The 22,181-nt window shown below is 45.5% G+C and overlaps 1 protein-coding gene across 1 annotated transcript; it reads left to right on the forward strand.

Annotated features, from left to right (window-relative positions):
• The first annotated feature begins 20,700 nt into the window (after window positions 1-20,700).
• Window positions 20,701-21,519, forward strand: LOC140190155 (C3a anaphylatoxin chemotactic receptor-like). Its single transcript, XM_072246665.1, has one exon. The coding sequence runs from the start codon at window positions 20,701-20,703 to the stop codon at window positions 21,517-21,519; it is 819 nt and encodes a 272-aa protein (XP_072102766.1).
• The last annotated feature ends 662 nt before the right edge of the window (window positions 21,520-22,181 follow it).

Here is a 22,181-nt window from a genome sequence, read left to right on the forward strand (position 1 = left end):
CCTCCTACCAATTCACCAATGCACTAACCACGCCAGTAACTCCTAATTTGGTAAGCAGCCTCAGTTGTGGCATCGTGTCAAAGGCCTTCAGAAAGTCGAAACATACAGCATCCTCTGCATCCACTTTTTATATCTTATGCATCCTCAAAAATCTCCAACAGGTAAGATTTTCCCTTGGGAAAACCATGCTGACTTTGTCCTATCTGGTCCTGTGTCGCCAAATAACTTCCTTAACTCCATTGAAGTACTGCTACATCACCCTCCATTTTCTCCCTATCAAATTTAAATTTGAATTCAGCCATATTGTGATTACTGCCTCCGGTTTATTACATAACCCAGTCCAGTATAGCTGATCACCAAGTAGGCTCAACGAAAAAGTGTTCTACAGAGCCATCTCCCAGGCATTCAACAAACTCACTCCCTTGAGATCCATTTCCAACCTGATTTTCCCAATCGAACTGCATGTTCAAATCACCCATGACAATCATAAAATTGCCCTTTTGACATGCCTTTTTTATTTCCTGTTGTAATCTGTGGTCCACATCCCAGCTACTCTTAGGGCGCCGATGTATATCTGCCATCAGAGTTATTTTACCCTTGCAGTTGCTTAACTCAGCCCAGAAGGATTCAAAATCTTCCGATTCTATGTCACATCTTTCTACTGATTTGATGCCAGTCTTTGCCAGCAGAGCCGCGCCACCCCCTCCGCCTTTCTTCCTATCCCTCTAATACAATGTGCAGCCTTAGATATTTAGATCCCAACTGCAAACTTCCTTCAGCCAGGGCTCGTTATGTGCATAATATCGTACCTGATCATTTCTAACCGTGCAACAGGATCATCTACCTTATTTCTTTTACTCCGTGGTTTGAGATATAGCATATTGCGGAATGTATTTGCTCCTATTTTTTGATTCTGCATTTCTAACGCACCGATAATCAGCCCGCTGGCTGCAATTATGTCCAATCATCTGCCTACCCTTCCTGACTGCATGCTATTTTTGTTTGTTTTTTTATTTTTTGCCACCGCCCTGTCCTGAGTTTTTAAAGTCAACATCAATCCAATACTTAAGATATATTAATGCCATCTGACCAGGAGAGAGGTTATCTTTGCGAAACTTTCCGGAGGAAATCACTTCAGCAAGGTGGACTAAGCTGAGGTCTACCGATAGATGGAGATGGAAGAAGAGTCCAAAGTATTTCTCACTATAAATACTCACAAACAGCCTTATCGCTGTAATAGGCTTATTTGGCGGTAAAATCTGCACCTGCTCTCAGGCAGAAATCTATGGGCCAGGTATTGCAAGGCTCCCAGGGAGTTAGAGACATCATGGTTACCAGTAGATATGACAATGAACATCTCCAAAGTCCATGAAACCGTTGAAACGATTAAAAGATTTGGGGCTCTGAGCACGACACATATTCTGCACACTTCTGCCAACTCCCTGTCATTTAGATCATTCATTTAGAATTCAAGCGTATATAAAGTCACTATGGAAGAGAAATATCAATGCTTTACATTGTAATGGGCATTGAGGGAATAATGAATTGTTTTGAAATGAGAAATCGAAATCTATAAGCATTTATCTGTAATTAACGTACTCTGTGTGACTGAAATGCGCCCTGCAGCCGAGATACAAAAATAACTGTATTTGTACTTCCTTGTTCTGAGAATTTTCATGTTTCTGCGTTTGAGCCAGCTTGCCTGATATACCTTCGAGAACTAACACTTAGGTAAAATGTGTAGCTGCTCAACGACATTTTTTTTGCTATTTCGGTATTCGGTAGCGTTGCTGGAGTTCCGCTAAAAATACTGAGAAACTGATTGCTAAGCTTTGCCTTGAAGTCGTCATGCGGAATGCAGTGTACTACTTATACATGGTCTTACAAAATGTTAGACATTGTTCTCTGTAAATGCTAGACAAAGGTTCAAATAAAGAATTATCTGGTCATACAATGTCGCGAGGCACGTGACCATAGTGTTGTAAAAATCCACCTCAGTGTCTCTTCTCACGTACCATTCATGTATAAATGTGACCGAGATTTCTTGCATGACAGAGTCCCAAGACCCCGCTTTCAGGGGTTCGGGCTCGCTTTGATATCATGTATCAATAAAGATTATCGGAAGCAGCTTCCTTCGAGTCCGAGTATGCTATTTCCGCGACAAATTGGCGATGGGGATGTGATCATCCTTAGTATCCGAACACCTTCCAAGTCAGGAGGGAATTGTTGGACGGGTACTATTATAGCAGGATCTCTGAACAAAGGACCCGAACGGAAAGAGGGGACCTTCGAAGTTAAGATGATCTGGCGCCCAAGCTGAAATGGGGGTTGCGGGCGACCTAGCTGAAAGTGGGGGGAGGGCGACTAGTTCCGGCGTTTTCGCTGAAAGAGGGACGGCCGACGGGTCCTAGCTGAATCGGGGACTGAAATTGTAAAAGGAAGAGTACCGTTCAGTAGATGAAGGAACGGAGAAGTTGCTGAGGAAACTCTAAACCGGTGAGCGCTGCAGAGAAGCTCTCGGGGAAATAAGCGGGCGCGCGGCGTAACTCTTCTTTTTCAGACAATGGGAACTGTCTGCGGTCGGGCGTCTGCTACTGCTCCTGCAGACCCGCCCCAACGAGCAAGATCGCGTTGGGCCTTGAACGTAAGTAGGAAAACCGTGAAACGGATGAAAACTGTGAAGAAATCTCGACAGAAGGGAGGAGATCCCTTGATACCCCCGGAGTCACCAGCAGACACGGTAATTCGGGAAACAGGTAACGACCGATACGCTGTAACTTTTAGCAAAGATCTGTACGGCTGGTCGCAGGGAGACTGGCCGTACGGAGGGAGTTTTAAAATTGATTTGCAACAGACTTGTTGGGACGAGGTAGCGAATGGAAGTGGGAACCCTAAGTGTGATTTTGAGAATATGATGGGATGTTTTGGGAAATGGATGCAGGTAGCAATGAGACACCAGCCCCATAAACAAAAGAGAAAGAAAGAAAAAGAGGAGGAGCCCCCTGTCACGAAGAGTCTCGATGAAAAGCAAGGCCCGGCACCACCAACCGCTCCGCCACCCTACCCACCCAGCCCCCCCCCCCCCCTCAACGATGCCGGCACACGTACCATTATACCCCCGGATACCGCAAATGGTATCTCTCGAAAGGAGAGATTCTGGTCCTAATATTCTACTAAATGGACTGATAAACGAGGTAATAGAGATGGTAGCAGCCTGTGTCAGCAGAGTAACCGCACTCGGGAACAATCGGCACATCAGCTCCTGCTGAAGGAGCTGATGAACCCGCACAAGGGGCAGGCGGAGGGGAAGGCAGGGAGGTATAACTGGAGGAAGGGGTACAAACCAGACACATGTCTCAACGAATGGCCATTCACTCCTCCACCTCTCCGACAGTTCAGCCTCCAACAATAATGATAGGAGAAACAGCATTATTAAAGCCATGGACGCCTGCAGAGGCCTGAGCTTTTGTAGCTGAGCTCCCTAATCGAATAAAAAGACCAACATCGTTCCTCAGTTGGTTGGAACAAATGTGCGAAATTTATAAGCCTCTCCCGGTAGATTTGCGGACTCCTTTTCAAACGTGCCTATGAATGCTCCTGGGCAGCTTCGAAAGATACATTCCAGGTTCGGCCCGGGAAGAATGCAGATTAGCGGAAAGATGATGAGAAAACACCACAGGGTAACGAATCCCTGTGTTCTTGGCTGTCCAGTAGAGGGAAGGACGCCATATTGTGGGCAGCACAACGGCATTGGGACTTAGGAGAAGTGACTAGATGCTTTCAGAAGAAGGTTGAAGGAGCCCCTGATTTTATAGCTCGGTTTAAGAATACCTGAGAAGAGTATGCCTGAGTTCTCTTAGAGGAAAATGGGCCATTGGCCATCTAGACTCTGCAAAATTTAATGTTGCCCCAACAAGGCAGATTTTTAAAATGCGAGATTTGAACTGGCAGGCTATGCCTTGGTCAAAACTAGTCACTACTTTGATAAACATGGTAAGGGAGGGAACCTTCGTCGCACCAGGGATGGCCTTCAAACGCATTAGACAAAATTTTACCTACAGGAACAGGGTAGGGGAAAAGAAAAACGGAGAACATAGAAAAAGAGAGTTGAAAGATCCCAGGATATGTGCCGAAGATGTGGGGAAAATGGACATTGGGCCAAAGAGTGCCGAATTCGTGCAAAGCAGGGTCGAAGTACTTCCTATAAAGAACCCACACAATGGACTGGACAAAACGAGAGAAGGGTGACCTCCTTCTCTTATAGCAACCCTTTCCCACTGGAATATGGGTCCCAGGGGAGGTGGTGGTATAGGGAACGGTCATATCACTTTCCCAAGACTCCGAAACGCAACCCATGGTAAACTTTAGAATAGGAGACACTCACTTGGTGGACACTGGCGCTACCCTGCCCTCTGTACCCCCACCCTGGGATTACCCCTGAGCCAGATCAGGTTAGGAACCGTAGTGGTAGCCGGAATCCCACTGTCAGAATTCTTATCGAAGAAGTTCCCCTTGTCCCTGGAAGACACTTGTATACAAGAAACTTTGATAGTCTCCAATACTACTCCCCTGCCGCTGTTGGGATGCCAAGCTCTGTGTAAGGTAGGAGCTACTATTTACTGCTCTACTCAGGGCATGTACATGGAAGTACCCTCGCCCCGGACGCATCAGTTAACGTCCCTGTTTCTCAACCACGAGGCCAAACTCGACCCGGTATTGTAATGCTGGCAACTCGAGGGCAACCCCGACACAGTTAAGATATGCCGGCTGCGGCCAGAACTTGAGGGGCTGGCGCCGACAGCTCGCACTGAAGCTTTGTGGGGCTTGTTGCAAGTGGTCCGATACTACTCCCGTTTACACTGCACCGCCTGGTACACAACGACAGATGATCCAGAATACCGAGAAAAGGCGTACACCCACGAAGGGCTGAAAGCTAAGATACACCCAGACCCTTATCTATATTTTGAGAAGGAAGGGCTGGGTATCCCGGTACGCCTGACCGCAGAGTAGCAATCCCTGTCCCACCTGGGACCTGCGTCAATACCTCACCTACCCCTTGCTGCACGGCTTCCCTATCAGGAGAAACAGATAGGCCCAATGATTAAACAGTTGCAATCAGCCCCTATTATCGAGCGCATTGGGGACTTTGAATGGAACGGGCCTGAGGAGGGAAGAATACACCTTCCGGGAACATTCTGCCAGTTGGAGGTCCCCCTAACCGAATTTCAACGACAATAACCGCCCGAGCCGCCAGGCCATAGGAGCCCTTCAGCATTGGAAAGGGTAAATGCAGACTTGTGGACCCTCCACAAGACACACGTGGGTCGAGTGCTCACTGCGAGGGACCTCTGTGTCAAGCTAAAAATGAATGCTGTATTACCATGTGTTAGGCAGTATCGACTAGCAGCTAAGGCAGAAGAAGGCATAGTCCCGGTCATGGACTCTCTGCTCCAACAGGGGGTTCTGAAGCCTACCGTCAGCCCCTGCACACACCAATACTGCCTATACCTAAAGTTGGACGGCCCAATGAGCGGCGCGCTCTCTGCATGATGTAAGGGCTGTAAACAGCATTGCAATTCCCACAGCACCGGTGGTACCTGACGTCAGTATGATTGTTTCATCCATTCCCTCTGATGCTACTGTCTACACTGTGGGCGACCTGTGCTCCGCGTTTTTATTTATTCCTCTCCATCCGGATAGCCAGTATTTGTTTGCCTTCACATACAAAGGGCATCAGTATACCTGGACCCGATGCCCCAGGAGTATACCGAAATTCCGGCCGTGTACGCTGCTGCCGTTGAACATGACTGAGACAAGTGCCATCTGGGAGAAAGTTCTATATTAATACAATACGCCGACGATCTGTTGGTGGCGTCAGCTACACTAGCAGAGTGTGTAAAAGACTCAGTGACCCTGCTCCAGTTCCTAGCTGCCCGAAGTCATTGGTGGCTAAATCCAAGCTGCAATTTTGTCAGCCACAAGTGCAGTACCTCGGGTTTTAATTGAAGGCTGGGACTTGAGAGATAGGAGCGGACCGAATACAGGCCATTTTACGGATACGGCCACCTAAAACGAAGAAAGATGTTCTTTCCTTCCTGGGGATAGTCGGCTATTGTCGACAATGAATACACGTCTACCGCCTGCATGATGCAGTCCTCCGTGCCGCCACTGCAAATGAAGCACCTACACAGGATACGAGGTGATTTAGCTGTTACACCCCAATTATACGTATCGCCGATCACCTGCAGTTAGTCCTGCTACCTTTGTTCCAGAGCCTTCCGAAGAAGACGAGCATGACTGCATTACTGTGGTACAACACTCCACTTCCCCCAGGGTGGATCTGCGAGTAGACCCTTCCCGAATGCAGACGTGATCCTTTTTACCGATGGGTGTTCTCACAAAACAAGGGATGACCCTTGCCGTGGTGGATCTACACCAGACAGTGGAGGACTATGCGCTACCTCATGACATTTCAGCCCAGGTTGCAGAACTTTTTGCCCTAACCCGAGCCTGTATACTAGCCAAGGGCCAGACAGCCAATATATATACGGACTCTCGCTATGCCTTTGGAGTTGTCCATGATTTCGGCCAAATATAGAAGAATAAGGGTTTCATATATCAGCGGGAAAGTCCATCAAACACTTCCAGTTAGTGTTCAATTTGTTGGAGGCATCTTAGTTGCCCAGACAGGTAGCGATTATTAATTGTGAAGCGCATTCCAAAGCGACAGACGTATTTCCCAGGGAAATGCCCGCGCTGACCAGGCAGCCAAAAGGGTGGCAGCTGCGAGGAGACCGGTCCTTCAAGCTCTCTGTGCCACGAATAACTCCCCCATCCCTGTTTTGGGGCCCGCTGAATTACAGGAAGCAGAGCAGAAAAGCGAACGTGGGAGAAGGCACAATGCCGCTTTAAAAAGGGATTTTGGTTTCGCCCAGACCAGACCCAGGTGGTGTGCCCGAGAAATTGTGTTTGCCCCTGTGTCGCCTAGTGGACCCACATGCACACATGGGCAAAGGAGGGATGCAACATTCAATCGATCGTCAATGGTATGCACCTGGCAGAACGAAAACTACAGTATACAGAAAATCACTCGCTCCTGCCTGATTTGTCAGGAAAATAACCAGGGACCGGGAGCAGTTAAGTATGACCACCTTCTGATGCCTAAAATGTACTTTGAAAATTTGGAAATTGATTTTGTTCATATGCCCCCGGCCTCAGGATATAAGTACAGGTTGGTCATTGTGGACATGGTCACCCGATGGGTGGAGGCTTCTTACACCCGGAAAGATGACGCACGAACTGTGGTAAAGATATTGTGCAAGGAAATAATACCGAGATATGGACTACCCATGGGGTTAAACAGTGACAGAGGTGCTCACTTTACGGGCAGGATTGAGAAGGATTTAGTGCAGACCATGGGGTTTCAATGGAAGTTGCATATTCCTTTCCAGCCACAGTCTTCGCGGATTGTGGAAAGGGTGAATGGGGAATTGAAGAATGCCCTTTCCAAAGTATGTCAGAACAATAACTTGTCATGGCCACAAGCTCTCCCCATAGTGTTGCACGCTTTGCGAAATAGGAAAAATAGAGCTACAAGAGTGACACGTCATGAAGCCCTGAAGGGTCGCCAAATGACCACAGGGCCAGACATCCGGTGTGTGCCGAAAAATTGGCGCTAATATGGAATGATGAGCAAACCCTAGCCTATGCACAGGCCATATGTAAAACAGCAGCCGAACGGCATGAGAGGATCAGGCAGGCACAGGCCCCCGTGGAAGATGCCCCTGTACATGCTTTCCACCAGGAAAACCAGATGGACGTTAAAAATTAAAAAAGAAAAGACTCTCTCTCTCCCAGTTGGAAGTGGTCCTGCACTGTCTTAATAACAACCCGGACGGCTTTGAAAATCGACGGAAAGGAAGACTAGATTCAGGCCGCCGGATGCAAAAAAAAAAAAAAAAATCACCCTCCGAATGCAGAATAGGACGGGAAATTCGGGTGGGCGGTCAGCTAACAACAGGCAGAGTCCAGCGGGACTGAGGATGTAGTGGTTAGACGGAGTGGTGTTCATAGGAGCGTTGATTCAGGTGGTGGGAGGGAGCAACACTAACACCTTATTGTTTCTCTGTCACCCGTATGCTAATAGGTAAAGCAGGGAGCATGCTGCGTATGGACCGAAATTCCCCAGCTGGTAAAACGATGATCCGTATGTCGCTGGTCCCTCTTAACCTAAGTGAAGTGACATCAGTGGTTTTGTTTAGTGGGGGCAGGAATGGTTGCAGTGTCAATGGTTCTGAGAACTGGCCAGGATGGCCTTCTGGCTTTGAAGGATGGTACTATCGGCCTTCTTCCCGCAACCCATCCAACCTATGGTCAGGAGTTAGTGTAACTCCACCGCAGCGGACCAGTAAAAAAAATACTTCTGTTACTGCAATAACAATTAGAGCTGCCCTTACCAAGTAGGGGATTTCTCCTGCTCAAAAATAAGACTGCCTCTGATGACACTCTACCCCGTCCCCTTAATGGCAGTTACCCGAAATGATGGAAGACACAGCCAGCAAGGAGCATCTGCTGCGGTGAAGAGGTGTACCCAGGGAAGAAAATACCCTTCTGCGACGCATATAAATTCCCTTATGAGGAGGAGGAGGAAATACCACAGTAAAGAGTGTTAATCTCGAAGATTAACAAGGAGGGAACTATGGAAGAAAAATATCAAAGCTTTACATTGTAATGGACATTGAGGGAATAATGAGTTGTTTTTAAATGTTAAATCGAAGTCTATAATCATTTATCTGTAATTAATGTACTCTGTGTGACTGAACTGTGCCTTGTAACAGAGATATAAAAAATCTCTATCTGTAGTTCTTTGTTCTGAGAAGTTTTATCCGTCTGCGTTTGAGCCAGCTTGCCTGATATATATTTGAGAACCAACACTTATGTAAAATGTGTAGCTGCTGAAGGAGTTTTTTTTTTTTTTTTTGCTTCTTCGCTATTCGGTAGCGTTGCTGGAGTTCCAGTAAAGTACTAAGAAACTGATTGCGAAGATTTGCCTTGAAGTCGTCATGCAGGATGCAGTGGACTAATTATACATTGTTCTCGAAAATGATAGACATTGTTTTCTGTATATTTAAATGCTAGACAAAGGTTTAAATAAGGAACTATCTGGTCATAAGTTGTCCTGAAGCACGTGACATTTACTTCTGTAAAAATCCACTTGTATCTCTTGTCACGTACCATTCATGCATAAGTATGGCTGAGTTTTCTTGTTTGACAGAGTCCTAAGACGCTGATTTACGAACTTGGGCTCTCCATGATATCATGTGTCAATAAAAATTTTCCGAAGCGGCTCCCTTCGGGTCTGTGTACTCTTTTTCCGCGACAGTCACGAATCACTCTAGCAGTCATCATGTCTACTGGCAATGTTGGAACACAAGTGTGGAGGAGATACAGACTCCCAATGTAGAGATGGTGACCAGAGTTCGTTTATAAAATTCCAACAGAACATTCATCCTTGGTGGATTGCCACCATGAGACGTAGCATTCCCAAAACTGGGATCGCGCGATCACGTCCAATTGGAAGACTGCTAACAGAAGTGACATGGAATCTCCGAGCCTATCAAAATAAAATGAGCAGGTCTGAACAGAAAGCACCGGGGCCGCATCCCAAAGAGCGAGTCACTCGAGAAAAAAAAAGTAGGAAGAAATGTCAATCATTGACGTCTCGTTAAAGTTAACGAATTCGGGTGCGCCAATACTCTCAGAGCTCAACACGCTCCTGGACCCCGCAAAGTCAGCGGCATTACGACCCGAGTAGGCGGTCACTCCCGACGGTTGTACTGTATACGTGCGGCTGCTCTCCTCTTACGCAGATGAAAAGACGTTTTCCTTCTTCTGAGATTAATGTGATTATTGGAGTGTATTTTGTATTTGTTTCCTTCAGGTTTTCGGTGTTTCTTTCTTGTGGCCGATTGCCGGGGAGCTGAGCTGGTAATTGTTGCATGTAGAAGGCGATGTTGGGGAATTTGGAGTCACTGTCCCTGTTCCTTTCAGAAAGTAAGGGGTCGAAAACCTAGTCTGTACGGAGTCTTTGATTGTTATTGTGGCCGATTCTTTTTTTAATGCCCGCGAGGGGGAACATTGGGGTCCTCGAGTTATGTTTCTATTTTTTCCGTGCCGAATACTCTGGGGGAGTCGATGTGTTTTCTTTCATCAACATCTACGGTCTTTCTGTATTTAATCGCTATCCGTAGAAAACAAATATCATCGTTTAATCAGACATGCAGCGATAATAAGAGAGATGACAGTGATATGATTAAATTATACTGAGTCAACACCCTACACTATGTCAACAATTCACAATTTCACCCAGGGGGCGACCCTGCTGTTTTTCCTGGGGTTAAGAACTGGGGAAGAAGGCGGGACCACGAACATCAGAAGCCCCACCCACCCACCCGACTCAACTTTTTAAAGTAGTTGGCTTCTTAATGCAGTCTGTCCTTCTCTCCTCAGTGACAGGTCCCAACAGCACCACTCCGCTCATTGGTATCTCCCGTCACAGCGCTCTCCCACTCGCTCAGCTGCCACTCAGTGGTCGCGCCCGCGCGTATGAACAAAACATGCCGACGAGATCGAAGTCCATTGCCAATATAGAGCACCGGCTTCCACTTGTTTCTTTGGTGGATACACATCGACCGGGTGCTTTAGCACAACGGACGAGCTAAGCGGTCGGGTGTAGTGAATGCCGATTCACCGCTCGGAAAACAGACGACAGACACGAACACCGCGGGGCCGCGGCGACTTTCCTGAACTGAAAATGCGCAGTGGGTGGGGGCTTCTGGGGAATGTACTCTAGATGTTATTTCTTACAGGGCATGCGCTGCGTTGCGGAGCATCCTGAGGAATATAGTAGATTCGGAATACTTCAACTGCGCATACGCTATAGCTCATGAGCTCTTTGGGAGTCCTGCACCCTCCTGGAAGTTCTTGTTTCACAATCTTATAAGGTCTCAATGATTTCTGCACGTTAGACTAGAAATTGCCAGTACAACTTCAAAAGTTAATTTCATTTATCTATGAGATCCAATAAGGCCGGTAAATATTCCCCATTCCCAACAGCCCTGCAGAAAGATGGGGGTGAACTGCGCCCTTGAATCGCCACAGTCTGTTGAAATGGACTGCTGGGGCCGAGGATGCAGGGTTCAGAGCCGTTGACGGTGATGGATTTCATTTAACTTGCCCGTGATCGAATGGCAGAGCAGACTTGATCGGCCGGCTGGTCTCATTCTCTTTCCTTAAGGTCTTATGAAGTTGGGACAGCGGATGGCTCTTAGGTGGTTCGTACTGTTCGCTGCCGCCCCGCCCCCTGCGGGAAAAGCAGGAGGGTTGAGTGCGGGTGTTACCGGAATTGTCCGGGCGAGCAAATGATCTGAACTGTGCGGACATACACTATCCGCCAGTGTTGGAGATTGGTGTCTGACGTCAGGAGTGGCAGGTGAGGGTCTTCTTGTCACACGAGTCAAGGTTGTTAGCCCTGAGCTGTACCCCAAACCTAGAAGACGAGTCGATCACTCTTAGTTTGGGGTCTATCATTTGACTTGCTTGGCATGGGTGACCCTAACGAGAGCGAAAACATAAATCTCTGACTCCAGCCGTCAAAGCTCGCTGGGCCAGTGAGGCAAGCAAGCCGCCAAACTCAACGACTGTCTTCTTGTGGTCCTGTTGGCCGGCGGTGTGGTAAAGAGAAATGGCTCGGAGAGGGGGCAAGCCCATATCCATTGGATCAGTGAATGTGAGGGGTCGACTAAGGTACTAAGAATCACAAAGGGACGGCCCAGTGATGGGCACTGCAACAACGACTCCCAAGATCAGACACAGAGTGAAGCCCGTTCTACATTCTCCCATCCTATACTTCCGGGGTCAGACACAGAATGAAGGGCTCTCCTAATCGTTCCATAACACATTCCCCGAGTCAGACACAGAGTGCAGCACCCTCCCCACTGCCCCATCACACTCTCCCGGGGTCAGGCAGAGCGTGAAGTTCCCTCCACAGCGTCCAATCGCACACTCTATGGATCAGACACAAAGTGAAGCTCCCGTTACGCCGTCCCATCACCCACTACCAGCGTCAGACACAGTGAGTCCCAGTGAGGAAGAAATCACTGATAGTCTCCATGTACTGTCTGTGAAACTCTTGTTCACATATGGTTCGGATTTCTGCAGCATTCATGGACTCATGGTCTCAGACTATATTTTTTTGTCTGAGTGTATTTACTGATATCTTATATGCACGTTCAAACATTTATATTGTTTTGTTATGTGTTGCTGTTGGTAATTTTTTTTTACCTTGGCCCCGGAGTAACGCTGTTGCGTTCGGTTATAATCATGTATGCTTGATTAACAATTAAATGAAACTATGAAATGTGGATGCAAAGGCTCATGGCGTCGTAGTTAAACATTGGGGAACGTAATTCCAAAGCATGGTCACACTGGAGACAACATCTCAGAGATTCCCTTCGAGGCACTTCGGCCGAGCGACAGTGGTGGGGACAGATATGGAACTTTTTCAACGAGAGTATCTTCCCCCTTTGCATCAGGGACCTAGAGAGGAGGCTATCGCTCAGTGCGTTCAGAACACAACATGTTGAAGAATGAAACACGGGAACTGGTCCTACAGCACACCATTTCTGTGATAACCCGACCCCAAACTACATTAATCTCTTCAAACTTAGTGCATATCTCTTCATTCCATTCAATTTTAAACACCATAGACTATTAGACATAGAAGCAGAATAAGGCCATTCAGCTCATCGAGTCTGATTTATCATCCACCTCAGCAACATTCTCTGGTCTTCTATCCATATACTAGGACACGTTTTCTCAATAGAGAGATCGGCAACCTCCAGGGTAGCGGGGTGGAGATAAATATCTACCAGAAGAGGTGGAAGACGCTCCTTCCCTCCGGTAGCCTGCAGGTCACCATTAGGCACGCTGTAACACCTGCTTTGTTCTCCCGATCAGTGTCACAGGGAACCGCGAGGGCAGTTGGTATGTGTAGCGGGTGTATATCACAGATTCTGACTGAGCAACCTGTGATGCCAGGCAGACAATCTCAGAAGGACAGTGATAATGGCTGGGTTAAACCATCTTGTAAAGATACTGGCCAGAAGAAGGCACACGAAAACGGCGGCGACTTTCCGGAAGAGAAAATGCGCTTTTGGTGGAAGGACACACACAAAATGCCGGTGGAACGCAGCAGGCCAGGCAGCATCAGAGGAAGAAATACAATCAACGTTTCGGGCCGAGACCTTTCGTCAGGACGAACTGAAAGAAGAGTGAGTAAGAAATTTGAAAGTTGTTGTCCTGCTGAATGTAGTCTACAATGCTGTTGCTTACAGGGTGTGCGCTCCGTTGTGAAGGATGTCGGGAAATGTATTAAATGAGGAATATTTCAACCGCGCATGCTCTATAGCAAATGGGGTTAATTTCAGAAATTAACCACGTGGCCTCCTTCTAACTTAACTTCTCAACAGTAAAAGGAAATGTTTTGTTATTCACTGCTCTCTGAGTAAAGTATTATCTCATGATGTCAACACCTCAACTTCCTCATATTGAGCTTCCTGGAACTACAAACCCAGAGTGTCTCTACCGATGTGGAGTAACTCATCTCTTCTGCTCATTCGGAATTAAGACCGCACCTTTGCTAAATCAGCATCCAAATTCCGCACAAGAAACAACTCCTCAAAATAACTCGATCACCCAATGAATTCGACCGCCCATCACTGTTCAGGTCCTGTGCAAGGTTACTCCCATGCGCCCAAGGGAATTTAACGTCTGAGTGCAAGTATCCAAACCTGCGGAGGACCGCGACGGAGCCGGAGATTTCAGGCAAAGGTGAGATGAATTTCCACGGGATTCAGATAACAGATACAGAGATAGTGTAGACAGTCAGAATCGCTTTCCCATTGTGGGAGCAACATTGAGAGGAAGGCTTATATTTATCATGAGGTCATGAGGACATGATTATTTTGGTATCAGGGAGTGTAATGTCCTGGTTCATATTTTTACCGTTATTTTGTAAGTATTTCATTTTAGTCTACAGCCTCCAAGTTCACGAAACCAAATCCTTAACTATCGACTCCAATATCTTCCCAACCACTGCGGTCAGACTAATTGGCCTACAATATGCTTTCTTCTTCCTCTCTCCATTTTTGAGGAGTCTAATGACGTTTGCAATTTTACAGTCTTCGGACCTATTCCAAAAACCAGTGATCCTTGAAAGATCATTACGATTCCCTTTGCAATCTCTTCAGCTACCTCTTTCTGAGCACTGGGGTGTACACCATCAGGTCTATGTGACTCGTCCACGTTCAGACCTATCAGTTTGCCAAGGATCTTTACCCCAGTAATGTTAACTTCACACACTTCATGATCCACGATACACGAATGGTATGTTGCTTCCGTGCTGCCAGGATAAAGAATGTCTCTGAAACGATCCAAGGACATTCCCAAAGACGACAGCGGACAGCCATAAGTATTACTTCCTATTGGCACGAATAAAATAGGGAGACAAAGTGAGGAGGTCCTGAAGAGACATTTTAGGGAATTCGGTAGAAACTAAGAAACAAGACTTTCAGGGTGCTAATCGCTGAATTGCTAACTGTGTCATGCGCCAGTCATTGTAGGAGTAGGAAGAATTGGCAGATGATGGCGTAACTGATGAACTAGTGCAGGGGGCACGCAGGAACTTAGATTCATCGGACATTGGGATCTCTTCTGGTGAAGGTATGACTTGTACAAAAGGGACTAATTACACCTGAACCCGAAATGGTCCAATATCCTTTCGTGGCTGAAAGAGGATTATACAGTAGCTAGGAGCTTAATGTCCAAGGTTTTACAGTGTAGCGCAAGGACAGGCAGGACGGCAGAAGTTGTGGCGTTGGTGTGATGTTGAAAAAAATGAATTGAATTCATTAGTAAGAGGTGACAATGGAAAGAAGGTTATTGAATCTTTGTGGATTCACTATGAGAATTTGGATACAATTCCGAAAATAATTTGGCTTACTGAGATTTTTCTATCGAGTATCATTTTTCTAATTATTTTTAAACCCTCTATGATTGATATGGCTTTTAAAGTATAGGATGTATTAGGTATTAAATACTTTCAGGACTTGTTTGTAGAGGGAAGTATCTTATCGTTTGAACAACTCTCAACGAAATACAGTTTACCTAAAACTCATTGTTTTCTTCGATACCTACAACTGAGAGATTTTTGACGGTGTCAAATAAGAACATTTCCTAAAAGCCCTGAGAACAACCTACTAGATGCATTTTTTAATTTGAAACCTTTTAATAATGGATCTCTATCTACTGTCTAAAATATGCTGTAGAGAATGAGAATTGTTCCTTCAGATACAATAAAAAAAAACGTTGGGAACAAGATGTACAGACTTCAATTTCTGAGTAAACTTGGAATCAAATTTATAAATTGGTTAACTCTTCATCGTTATGTGCCCGCCACTCTCTCCTACAATTTAAAGTGGTACATAGGGCCCATATGACCAAGGATAAATTGCCTCGCTTTTATTTAGGTATATCTCCGTTTTGTGATCAATGTAATAATGGAGAAGCTTCACTCATTTACATGTTTTGGACATATCCGAGTCTTGAAAAATATTGGAAACAAGTTCTTCAAACCTTCTTGATACTTTTCAAAATAAACTTTAAAGCTAATCCTTTGACACTTTTATTTGGTATTGTTGGAGGAAACGATATCACTTTAGAGTCATCTGACTTGCATACTTGGCCTTTATTTATCCTATGGCCAGAAGAACAATCTTGCTGAAATGGAAAGCTGTGGACTCACCCATTCACTCTCAATCGTCTCGTGATGTCATGTCATGTATAAATTTAGAGAACATTCGATGTTTAATCTCTGATTCCAGCAAAGACTTTCAAACATTGTAGGTAACTTGTGTGAATGATTTTCAAAACATTTGATTTGCTGTTAAAGCACAGATGATGACTGAAACTTTTTTTTCATTTTTTTCTTTACTAATCATCTTCGGTCTTGGTAGTGAGTAACATTTTTTAATAGAACAAAATTGCTATATTACAATCTTACGAATTAATTAATCAGTATGAATATAGCGTAAGGAGTCTTTATATGCGATATATTTTTTCCTGTACTCTGTATTCTTATATGCAAAATTAATAATAAAACTATTGGAAAGGAATCGTTGTGGAGAGGATCTTCCTGTTAGGTTGAAAGGAAGGTTTAAAAGTTTGAGAGAGCCATGGTTTTCAAGGGATATTGCAAACTTAGTTCTGAAAAAGAGAGGAATCTACAATAAATATATGCAGCTTGGAGTTAATGAGGTGCTCGAGGAATTTAAAGAACGTAAAAAAAGAATCTTGAGAAAGAAATTAGAAGTGCTAAAATAAATTAGGAGGCTACTTTGGCAAGTAGGTAAAAATAAATCCAAAGGGTTTCTACAGTTGTGCTAATAGTAAATGGATAGTGAGGGATAAAATCGGTCCCTCAGAGAATCAGAGTGGACGGCTATATGTGGAGCCAAAAGAAATGGGGGAGATTTGTTGAACAATTTCTTTTCTTCGGTATTCACTAAGGAGAAGGATTTTGAATTGTGTAAGGTAAAGGAAACAAGACGGGTATTTATGGAAAGTACGACGATTAAAGAAAAGCAAGTATTAGCGCTGTTGAGGAATCTAAAAGTGGATAAGTTTCTGGGTCCGGACAGGGCTGATTAGGGACTGTCATCGTGGATTTGTGCGTGGAAGGTCATGTTTGACCTTCAGCAGTGGCTGAAAGATGGCAGATAGAGTCTAATGCTGAAAACTGAGAGGTGCTACATTTTGGTGGGACTAATCAGAATAGGACATACATGGTAAATGGTAGAGAATTGAAGAATGCAGTAGACCAGAGGGATCTAGGAATAATGGTGCATAGTTCCCTGAAGGAGGAATCTCATGTGATAGGGTGGTGAAGAAAGCTTTTGGTATGCTGGCCTTTATTAATTAGAGCATTGAGTATAGTAGTTGGGATGTAATGATGAAATTGTATAAGGCATTGGTGCGGCCAGATTTGGAGTATTGCGTACAGTTCTGGTCACCGAATTATCGGAAAGATGTCAATAAAATTGGGAGAGTACAGAGGAGATTTATCAAAACGTTACCTGCGTTTCATCTCCTAAGTTACAGATAAAGGTTTAACAAGTTAGGTGTTTGTTCTTTGGAGCAGAGAATGATGCGAAGGGACATGATAGAGGTATTTAAAATTATGAAGGGGATAGATAGAGTTGACGTGGATAGGATTTTTCCATTTGAGAGCGGGGGAGATTCAAACAAGAGAACACGAGTTGAGAGTTAAAGGGAAAAAGTTTATGGGTAACATGAGGGGGAACTTCTTTACTCAGAGAGTGGTAGCTGTGTGGAACGAGCATCCAGCAGAAGTGTTTGAGGCAGGTTTGATGTTGTCGTGTAAAGTAAATTTGGATAGCTATATGGACAGGAAAGGAATCGGGGGTTATGGCTGAGTGCAGGTCGGTGGAGCAAGGTGAGAGTAAGAGTTCGGCACGGTCTAGAAGGGCCTAGATGACCTGTTTCCGTGCTGTAATCGCTATATGGTTATATGGATAGAGCTAAAAAAAAACTGCAAGCGTAAGAATTCCCTGTCTTAGTCGCTGAAGATCTGAGGGAAAAGTTTAAGGTAAAAGAACCCTGAGGGTAAAGTGATCATATTATGATTGAATTTATCCTGAAGAAATTGCTCTGAACACATATGTATCAGGTACGACTGCAGAATATAGGTAAGTAGAGTGACCGCAGAATATAGGTAATTAGAGTCATGAGAGAGGCGTTGGCCAGAATAGATAGGAAAAGAACACTTTGGACATTGGTAGAACCGCAATGGCTGGAATTTCCGGAAGCAGCTCGGAAGGCGCAGCATATAAACATCCCAACAGAAGGAAGTATTCTCAAGGCACAATGAAACAACCGTGGGCAAGAAAAGAAGTTAACGCCAACAGACATCCAAACGGTAACCAAAAATACAGCAAGTTTTACTAGGAATTCAGAGGATTAGGTAGCTTTGAAAAACCAACAGAAGGAAACTAAAAAGTAATTGAAGTTGGAATATGAAGGTAAACTGACCAATAAAATTAAAGAGGATACCAAATGTTTCCTACGATAAGTAAAGTGTAAAAGAGAGACAAGAATGGATGTTGGGCCGCTGTAAATAAATGCTGTTGAGTTAGTAATGTGGGACACGGAATTGGTAGATGATCTGAATAAATATTTTTCATCTCTGCTCTCTGTGGAAGACACGAGCAGGATGGGTGTGAATTCACTATTCCTCGACAGCAAGTTCTGGGGTAAATCGAAGGACTGGGATAGATCCGTCATCTGGAACAGATGGAGTAATCACAAAAAGAAACTCTGCACTGTCCCATCATACAATGTCCGGCAGAAATAAATCCCGTGGCCTCTAACAAATGGAATGTTTTATTCTTCATTCCTCTCTGAGTGAGGTATTATCTCATGATGACAACACGTGAAATTGTGAATATTGAGCTTCTTGTAACTTCAAACCCAGAGAGTTTGGACGGCTGTAAAAAGATGCTGGAGATGTACTAAAGGCGGACGCGGAAACGGCGTACCACCTGAATAGGTATTTTCCATCAGTGTTCACTGTAGAAGACACCAGCATGAAGTGTCGGAATTCACTATTCCTTGATAGAAAGTTCTGGGGAATCAAAAGGTCTGAAGGTAGATAAATCACCTGACCTTATGGGGTTAATTTCAGAAATTTACCACGTGATCGCTTTATCTACTTTACTTCGCAAAAACAAGCGGAAATGTTTTTTTCCGTCTGTGCTTTCTGAGTAAAGTATTATCTCATGATTTCAACAACTCAACTTCCTTATATTGAGGTTCCTGGATCTTCAAACCCAGAGAGTCTCTACCGCGGTGGACGAACTCATCTCTTCGCTCATTCAGAACCAAGGCCCCATCTTTACTAGATCAGCATCCAAATTCAGCACAAGACACAACTCCGCGATCTACCTCGAGCACTTTGGAAATCCCACCGTCCGTCTCTGTGCAAGTCCCGTTCAAGATTACTTTCGTGCGCTCAGGAGAACTTAACGTCTGAGTACAAGACTCCAAAATTGCTGAGGACCGGGAAGGAGCCGGAGGTTCCAGGGAAAGGTGAGATGCATTTCCACGGGTTTTATATTAATTTGGAAATGTGGTGGCTGATCAGGGATCATCAGCGTGGCGGCGTTGTGGAAGGAACCCTGCCTTACTACTTCCGGGACGTTTTTCAGGAGAGTATATCCTCTTAGGCAATGAAGGCAGGGCAGTGGGTTTATCAATATGCAGTTCAGTGAGGAGAACTTCAGAGGTTAGAAACCCTGGGCTAGTTTTCCATGCGGCCGAAAGCAGCTTACGGATGGCCTAACAAAGGAAATTAAGATACTAGCAATAGAGATGATGCAGACAGGTAGAATCGCTTTTCCATTGTAGGAGCAAAATTGAGGGTAAGGCTTATATTTATCTTGAGCGGAGACTTAACCGAATATAAAGGCTAGACTATTTTAAAGTTTATTTTAATTTTTAGTTAGATTTAGAGATAAAGTACGGTAATCAGTCCTTCCGACCCGACGAGACCGTGCCGCCCAATTACTGTCATGTGATCAATTAACCTACTGGCGTCTCGAGTTTCTGGGGTTGACAGGTTTGTCATATGAGGCACTCACTTCTACTCACTGAAATTCAGAAGAATTGGTGGGCGGGGGGGATGTCTTCATAGAAAGCTGTTCAATGTTAAAAGGCCTCGAAAGAGTGGATGTAGAATAGATGTTTCCTATGGGAAGTAGGCTAAGACTAGACGACACAGCCGCAGAATGCAGGGCCGTTCTTTTAACAGGGAGCTTATGAGCACTTTGGAAAGCCATTCTACAGTACTCTGCAAAGTGTCTTAGGCACATACTGTATTTAGAGACACACGTGGAGCAGCCCTTTCTGCCATCTAGCCCGCACCGCCAGCAGCCAACCTATTTAATCGCAGCCTTTTAGCAGGATATTTTACAATGATCAAATAACCTCATAACTAGTACGTCTGTTGAACGTGGAGAAACCGGAGTACCCGGAGCAAACTCACACGGTCTCGGGAACTTGTATCAGTGGTTGTTGCAACCTGAGCACCCAAATCCAGTACAATATTCTCCTGGCTGCAGAGGATGATACAGGATCAAAATAACGGCTGTGTTCGGGTGGATACCCTTCATAGGGAACGCCTCCGTGGCACTTTGTTTCACGTGGGGAGGATAAAACACGGGCAGCCACCACACGGTATTTGACAGTTCTGGGCGGCCGGGGTCCAGCGGCAAGTAATGAAAGAAGATTGTGGTCTCTGCGCTGCAGCAGACTTACTCCACCTTCACTGCCATATTACGTGTCCTGTTTCCGTTCCGTGTGGCTATCTTCCTTCTTCGTTCTCTCCTTCTCTCCTCAATACCTCTTCGCTCAATTATTCAACCCTCTAACTTCCACAATTTTTCCACCACCAGATCAGACATATCGCTCTCTGAAGGAGTGTCCAATTCGACGTTCACTGGGAATCTCTCCCCCAACAATTTCGCGGCCGGTAGATTCAGAATGGAGTGGGGAGCACCTTCCGTCATGACAACGGTCATCCTCATCCTTACCGTCCTACTGGGCGTCCCGGGAAACGGCGCAGTCATCTGGGTGACGGGCTTCAAGATGAAAAGTAACGTCTGGAATGTGTGCTTCCTGAACCTGGCTGTGGCTGACCTGATTTATTGCCTGTGTCTCCCCTTATACACCATTCTCCAGCTTAAACCCATTTATTTTTGGCTGGTTGTATTACCCACTATGTTCCTAGTCGCTTTTGCCAGCCTATATCTGTTATGCCTGATCAGCATCTACCGCTGCCTGGCTATTACACGGCCCATATGGTTCCAGCAACATCTGAGCCTCGCATGGGATCGTGTGACCTGCTTCGTGGTCTGGGTCATAGCCATCGTCATCTTTATGCTTGTATTCTTCTCTGGGTATTTTTCCGTGTGTGCGCTAATTTGGATCACGTTCACGTTCGCCCTCCCGCCTCTTGTAATTATGATCATTTGCTACGCCTTCGTTGGCCGGAGGCTGCAAGGGGTCAGGCTCGCTGAGTCCAGGAAGCCCATACGCCTGATCGTGACCACGGTCGCCGCATTTATGATCTGCTGGCTCCCCAGCACTCTCTACGCCCTCATATCAAACGACTACATGCAGAGTCATTTTAACTGGTATATACTCACTGAGGCCCTGGCCTCATGCAACAGCGCCCTCAACCCTCTTATCTGCGTCTTCGCCGGCAGCGACTTCCGTCAGGTCTTCAGGCGCTCCATGTTTGCCTCGCTCCTGCTGGCCTTCACAGAGCATGAGCCAAAGGGTGAGACCGAGACCCGCAATTCCACCTCAAATACGAATGTCTGATAGAATACCTCGTGGGCCCTCAGCCGACCAATATCTCCTGACTACAGACACAGTGGACAGTCGGCTGCAAATATGGTCAGCACTGGAGGCTTTCCTGTACGCTTCTTCCAATCTCTTAGAACATAGAGCGTAGAACAGTACAGCTCAGGGACAGGCCATTCGGCCTACTATTGTCGGATCAATTAAATTATTAAATTACTGGCCAATTAATCTAATCCCCTCTGAATACCCAATGTCGATATCCTTCCAATTAGCTCAATTCGCCGACATAAACATCCCTGAAAAGTCTCTAAGCTATCTGTCTTTACCATCATCCCAGTCAGCGTATACCAAGCATGCACCACTCTCTGTGTAAACTACTTGCCCTTCCCATCTCCCTTGTAATTACACCGTCTCATCTTAAATACATGGCCTTTGGTGTTAGACATTTCAACCTTCGGTAAAATATACTGTTGGTCTGTGCCTTTCATAACCTACCAAAATTCCATCAGGTTTCCCCTCTCTTTTCGCTGGCCCAGTCTTCATTCGGATACAACAATCCATGGTCTCGTCCACTGTAGAGATGAGGCCACACTCAAGTTGGAGGAACAATAACTTATATTGCATTTGGGAACATCCAACTTGCTGACATGTACGTAGATTTCTCAAAATTCCAGTCATGC

This window comes from Mobula birostris, chromosome 29 (genome assembly GCF_030028105.1).
Source record: "Mobula birostris isolate sMobBir1 chromosome 29, sMobBir1.hap1, whole genome shotgun sequence".
In the NCBI taxonomy this organism is placed as follows: Eukaryota; Metazoa; Chordata; class Chondrichthyes; order Myliobatiformes; family Myliobatidae; genus Mobula; species Mobula birostris.

What these genes read in the sequence shown, in the direction of transcription:
- LOC140190155 (XM_072246665.1), top strand. Translation starts at nt 20,701, where the DNA reads ATGACAACGGTCATCCTCATCCTTACCGTCCTACTGGGCGTCCCGGGA.